General features: G+C 41.5%; 1 protein-coding gene across 2 annotated transcripts in view; it reads left to right on the plus strand.

Moving 5' to 3' along the window:
- LOC121869032 overlaps nucleotides 1-6,194 on the plus strand; it is a 29,984-nt gene extending 23,790 nt beyond the window's left edge. For both annotated transcript variants that reach the window (XM_042370111.1, XM_042370112.1), the window contains 4 exons: nucleotides 157-290; nucleotides 619-1,054; nucleotides 2,328-2,549; nucleotides 2,742-6,194. In XM_042370111.1, the coding sequence (XP_042226045.1) occupies nucleotides 157-290; nucleotides 619-1,054; nucleotides 2,328-2,549; nucleotides 2,742-3,587 (1,638 nt within the window). In that variant the 3' untranslated portion in view covers nucleotides 3,588-6,194. The remainder of the gene's footprint in view (nucleotides 1-156; nucleotides 291-618; nucleotides 1,055-2,327; nucleotides 2,550-2,741) is intronic.
- The last annotated feature ends 331 nt before the right edge of the window (nucleotides 6,195-6,525 follow it).

Genomic DNA, 6,525 nt, shown 5'->3' on the forward strand with positions numbered 1-6,525 from the left:
GTAGAGAGAGATGAAGATGTGGAGATATGGAGATGGATCAGGGAGAGAGGTAAGAATATGGTAGCGAGAGAGACGTACAAAAAGAATTAAATGCTAGAGATGGTCAGTCCCTATAAGAGATGTACTGTACTAACACCCTCCCTCCCTCCCCCACAGGATAACACAGCCCGCAGCAGCTCACAGAACGGAACCTCGGCCATAAGATCAGACGACCACCAGACTCCGGGAGCAGCAGCAGAAAGGAGACAAGATTCCAACGCCTCTAGACCACCTCCAAGACGCTGGGCTAGGTACTGTGTGGCCTCGCTGATGAAAATTATGATTCCTAGGTTCATTTTTTTTAATTAAGTTTGGTTAAGTTCTCAAAATTTAAGGTTTCCCTTGTAGGTTTTGGTCTAGTTTCTCTCAGGTAAACTTGTGTGTTGAGGCTCTAATGGTTGATGGACTCCTTAGATAAATTTATCATTGTTAAAGAAGACCCGGGGACAGTTTCCATCATGGGGTAGGTTAGGCATTTTGTCTTAAGATTATTTAAATATTCTTATATGATTGATGTGGTTGTGTTCATACAATACCTGTACTTTCCTGTGACTTGATTCTTTTGTTTACGTTTTACAGACCTGGGCCAGCCTTTAGGTTACTGCCGCCTCCTCCTCCAGGCAACCGTCGTCAGGGTAATGCGAGACCTTACAGACGTCAGTGGTCACAAAACAGTCTCAGGCGACAGAATCGTCCGGGAGGGTTTCGACAGTCTCAGCGTAGACCTCCTCCCCGGGCCCCTCTCCGGGTTCCTGTACAAGGCCTTCATAGGGCTCCTCCTCCCGGCGCTAAGTTGTTCGCTGTGTCGGTCCCTTTCCGAAATTCTGGGCAGAGTCCTGTGTTTCTTCAGCCTGGCCAAGGACATGAACAGAATAAACCTAAACAGTTCTTCGTGGGTCATAATCAACAGGCGCCCCAGTTCCTCTCTCAAGACCCGCCACCATTCAGACCACCGCCCCCGTTCACGTCGTCTCATGCAGGCACTGTTGGCCCTATCCTGGGTGAGGTGCTTAAGGTATGTCCACAGCCTTAGTGTAATATCTGTAAATCCAAGAGCATGAAGGAATGAAGATTTCTTAGTTCATATTTAACGCTGTCATTAGGAAACCGATCATGCTTTTATACTGCATCCTGAAGGGTCCTTATTACCCCTTGGTAGTAACAGTGTAAGTTGACCTCTACTGACCATACCTGTTTAATTATGTTTGTTCTCAAGTTCTCTATCCTCACTTTACTAATTGGTCATTTAATCTCATTAATAGTAAGATTGACGTCCCAATTTAGATCATAAACCAGATTCCAATTTATGAGTTTGATTTAGTCTTTAGTGTCAGTCAGAAGTTGTTGATCCTCAGATGTACATTAAGAGATGAGAGAGTTGTACCGCCAAGTGTAAACATTGACTCGTGCGGCCGCCACCTATTGTCTGGTGTTGTGGTGAGGCTTTAGGACTGTAGGACATACTGCTTACCTGTCTTAGTGTTTCGGCTTATAACCATCCAATGTGTCTTGTGGTCTGTGTGTCCGTCTTCCAGCTGTAATTGACGAAATTCAACTCACACTTCTATAGCTCGAGCTTATGTCACTGTCTGTGTGATGTATTTTGATTGAAGACCTTCCCTAAGTAAACGTCCTGAATAACTTGGTGTCTCTACTGAACTGTCTGAAGATGTTCCACCACAGTGCTTCACTATGTATGCTGGCGTGATGTCACTTGTCTACTTTTTTATATTTTATTTACACTGTTATTAATTTGTCAGTACAGTAGTGAAATAGGGTCTTTTATTGATGTCCTAACACAACCCACGCTAATAGTTATCAATTGTCTTGTTTTCAAAGTTGTTAATCTCCGTTATATTACCATTGTGGTCTTGTATAGTCACTCAAAAAACTATATGTACTCGGGGTGATAGATGAATTTCAGAATGAACTCTGTGACTCCTGTTGTCTCGGTAGGGGTGTCAAAATCCTTCGTCCATTGTCATATTTTCTCAATACAATCGCTCCTTCTCTGTCTTCCTACTTCAATCTTTTCGATTGTAACATTTCTGTGGTTGTCAGTTTGTTTGTCTTTAACTCCCTATCTGACCTGTAATACTTTTATCCTTGTTGGAGGCTGTGTCACCAAGCTCTTGATTCTCTTCACGTTTTTCTCTACTGCCATCTATAGGGTGTTCCTCATTCGGTTTATATATTCTAAAAGACCATTAAATGCACAAGGACATCAGTCAACATCCACCTCGCCATCACTGTCACTTGGATAACATTGTCTCTCTCTCTCTGAACAGATTAACGCCGACACACCAGCAGACACAGATCACGTCCCTTCCTTCGCTGCCAAGACGTTTGTGGTGCGTGAAGCCCCTGCTGAGTTTCATCCCCCTGGTTACTCTCCTACACCCAGTCCTCCTCCAGCCAGTGACCACGTTGAGGTGCCCAGGACCAAGTTCTTCTGCGAGGAACAGAAGTATCTGCCTGGCATATACGCTGACGCACAACTGGGCTGCAAGGTGATCCACTTCTACCAATACACGTCCTCTTGTAGTACACTTCTGATATTGTAATGTTGCTATTAATATCTTGACTACCTGACGTTCCTGGGTTTGTTATGAGGAAGTAAAATTTATATTATTATAATTATTATTATTCTTTCTATTATCCCCATTATTGTTCATATTATTAATATATTCTTATTGTTACAGGTGTTCCACTTATGTCTTCCGGCTGCCATGGGTAACACACTTACCAGCTTCCTGTGCCCCAACATGACCCTGTTTGACCAGTCTATCTTGCAATGTAACTGGTGGTACTACGTTAACTGTGAGAACTCCCAGCACCACTATGACGCCAACCTTCCTATGGCTCTCAGTTACCGTAAAATCAACGCCGCTCAGTTACCACTCTCCGGCGTGGGTAACTTTGGTAGTGTGTCTCTGTTATCTCACAACGCCGGGGAATTCAAGAACCCACAGCCAGCCGAGACAGAAGGCAACACTAACATAGCGTTTAATAGGATAGGGAAGGCTGTCGATACTGTGGAGGAGGTTGGTCAGGGTGATGGCATTCCTAGAGAACCAAGGATGATGGATGGTGATGGTGGTGATGATGGCAGTGATAATGAGGAGGGTGTTGATAATAGTGAGAGTGGTGTTGATGCTGATAATGGTGAGAAAGATAAAATCATAAAGAAAACGAAGGAAGGAGAGAATGAAAGTGACAAAGTCATTAAACACACAAACACACCAAAGGTTAAAGGTGAAGAAAACATTGACCATCAGGTAAACAAAACAATAACCAACGTTAAAGAAGAAAACATTGATCAGCCTGAAGAAACGCACATAATCAACGATAATGACGAAACTGAGCCGAAAGAAGACAAACATACGAAGAAAATAACAGACCAAGATGATAAAGGAGATAGAGAAAGGGAAAGTAATAAAGAAAATACTGAAAAAACTCGTCGAAGAAGAACCATTGATCTGGGTAAGAGACTTGGTATTCCTCCGCTAATATCGAGACTTTACAACCAAGAGATAAACGTAGCCTAGTGTACAAGGGACATACGCGCCTGATTTAACTATACGCCACTATTAGTACAAGTTTTCCAACAACAGTTATATATTAAAAAAGAAAGTGGTAGCCAAAGCTATATAATTAAACCCGTGTACTGCCAGCCACGCCGGTATGTTTGATAAATAAACCTTACTGGTGGTTTAATGTATCGTTGTGTCTAGCCATGATGCTTGCTGTCTCGGGCCCGCTCTGGCTCAACACAACATGTATACTGTCACCTCCACATCTCCCCTTCCTTCCTTCTTTCTTCTTTCCTTCCATCATTCCATCCTTTTTAAGGTGTTCTTGCCTTTACCTTGACAATAATCAGAGGCCGTAAAGGTAAACGGAGATCTCTTAATGCATCCATACCTTAAATTGCTCAATGATAACGTGAAACATAGACCAAACGCTCAATAGTAGTTGGTTCATGACTGTTGTTGACCTTCTAGTCTGGTCAAGTGGCTGGCGTATTAGGAAAGGTTGCCATTTTGACTGTTGTTGCCATACATGTACTGAGTACTGCCAGGACTATACGGTGTAGGTACCAGTCATACACAAGTCGCCATGAAGTATTGTATACTTTGTTAACTGCTCTTGCCATCTCCCTCCAAAACGTAGAGTATATGTGTGTGAAGTTTAACAAAGCTAACATTAGTGAACATATTCCCGATGTATGCATTATTATTATTATTTATACTGTGAAGTAACCTGTGATACTGTGTCTGTTGGTGATACTGTGGTAGTGTTATTGTCTCACACACACACAGTGGTTACGATCACACACACAGTACAGTGTGTGTATTACATGAGATGATTGATTATTGTTAAATATGTGTTGTTACCTTAAGAAGAGGTGGGGCGGTCAAGTGTACAGTACTCGCCTCTCATCCTAAGGGTCGCTGGTTCGACCCCGGGGTACTCCCAGTCTACCCACCTATAAATAGGTGCCTAACTTTACGGTTGAGGAAATAAGGGTGGTCGAGTATAGTGGGGCCAAGCTGCCTCCGTGTGTACCAAAGGTTTAGTCTGCAGTGTGTTGGAGCCACACTGTTCTCACTATGGGACCCGCCTTCACATGTTACAGTAAGATGTTGAACACTGTTAAGCCTTTATCATTATTTTGTCCCTTTACCATACCTTAAATTCACCTTTTTTTATATTAACTCTCACTTCATATCTACAGAAAACTACTACACAGCTGTTGTTTATAATTAAATACCTGTATATATATATATAAACACTATGCTGTACCTGTACTGTATAGTATATTTTGTAATTGCTTTCTAAAGGTTTAGTTGTCACCATCACATAACATCAACACTGAGTCTTACAGTTATCACATCATACTAACACTAGTTTATGTAACTTATTTATTCAAATTTTTCTCTTGCCTTGTGTAGTTCCTCAATTTGGTGGGCCGTGATGTCATGTTACAGTAGACACACAAGAGATCGAGTCTACTGTACACTATTGTTATTATGGAAGGTGGCGCACGAGGAGGATTTTTCGATGACAATATTTTGAGAACCCTGTAGAAGGCCAATTGTTTCTCTGTGCCAATATACTGTAGGTTATAATGGCGCTTAGTTGCCAGTGGCTATGGGGGTTTTTTTTCACTCCTGAACGATGACAGTCCGTTTACCCAACGTGTGATACCGTACAAGCAGTGTTCGTCTCTGTCAGTGCTGTACGGAGCTGCACCGCCGCTCGACCGAACACATATAATTATGGTAATAATTTTGATCTGTAAACTAAGTAAAATATTATATCAGATTATTCTAGATTTTGTTTTTATGATATTTATGAGAAGTTTATTTTTATTTTATTTTTCAGTCCTGGATGTTGCATATGATGCTGTGTTGTGTGCATGCCCAGTGTATGAATTAAAAAAGATTTACATATACTGTACCCATGTATGTATGTATATATGTGTGTATAAGCATCATCAAAGTCCTTGTTCATTGTATCATTATGAATGTTTTATTACTGAAATTATTGATGGAGTGAATATTGTTACCAGGGTCTTGGAACAGATGAGGTTTTAGGACTTAGGTTAAATTTGACTCGAGAGAACATCTGATTGGTTGACAGACTGAAGCGGTAGCAGTACAATGATGGTGGCCAGAGTGATGTCGAAATTACACTGAAGCTCCGCCATAACCGAGTGTCTCTCTGACTTCCACTAACAAGGAGGACTTAACATAGGAACCTTGGATAGTTTTAACCCTAAACTGGGAATAAACGTAACTTGTGATAATCAATGTATCTTAACTAACCCTCTGGTGTGACAGTAACAGACACTGGACAGACACATTTGCACATGTTTCCAGTCAAATACTACTGAACTGAAAGGAAAATTATGACAGACCTCCCACTTATGGTCATGAGGGCTCTTGGGAGGTCACTTGACTCAGGTAGTTCAGCAACCCTCACCAGATGGCGCTGGCAGCCGTCTTTTAACAGGTGAGGTAACTTACAAACCATAAATTTTGTGCTCCCATTTTATGCATCGTGCTGAATTTATTGACCAATGTACATAAGTATAATTTATTTATTGTATATTATAGATATTTTTAATAAAGGTGATTATTTGAAACGTGGCCTTTGGGTTTTTATATACTCCAATCTGATCTTCGTGAGACCTAAGTGTGAAACTGTACCAGAAGTGTTAAGATAATCAGTCACACTGGTACATTAGAAGATCACCTGAGGAATCTCCACCCCAGCTTATTTCACCTAAAGATTAACCACCCCAAAGCTAACCTCACCCCCCCCCCAAATAGCGTTAGGGAGGTTAATCTTTAGGTGAAATAAGCTGGGGTGGAGATTCTTCAGGTGATCCAATGAAATACAGAGCATAAGAGATAAAGCTAAGAAACAAGATACCCAGAAACGTAACGCCTTATTGCCAGGGTTTAATGTAGATACTTA

This window comes from Homarus americanus, unplaced genomic scaffold (genome assembly GCF_018991925.1).
Source record: "Homarus americanus isolate GMGI-L3 unplaced genomic scaffold, GMGI_Hamer_2.0 scaffold24694, whole genome shotgun sequence".
NCBI lineage: Eukaryota > Metazoa > Arthropoda > Malacostraca > Decapoda > Nephropidae > Homarus > Homarus americanus.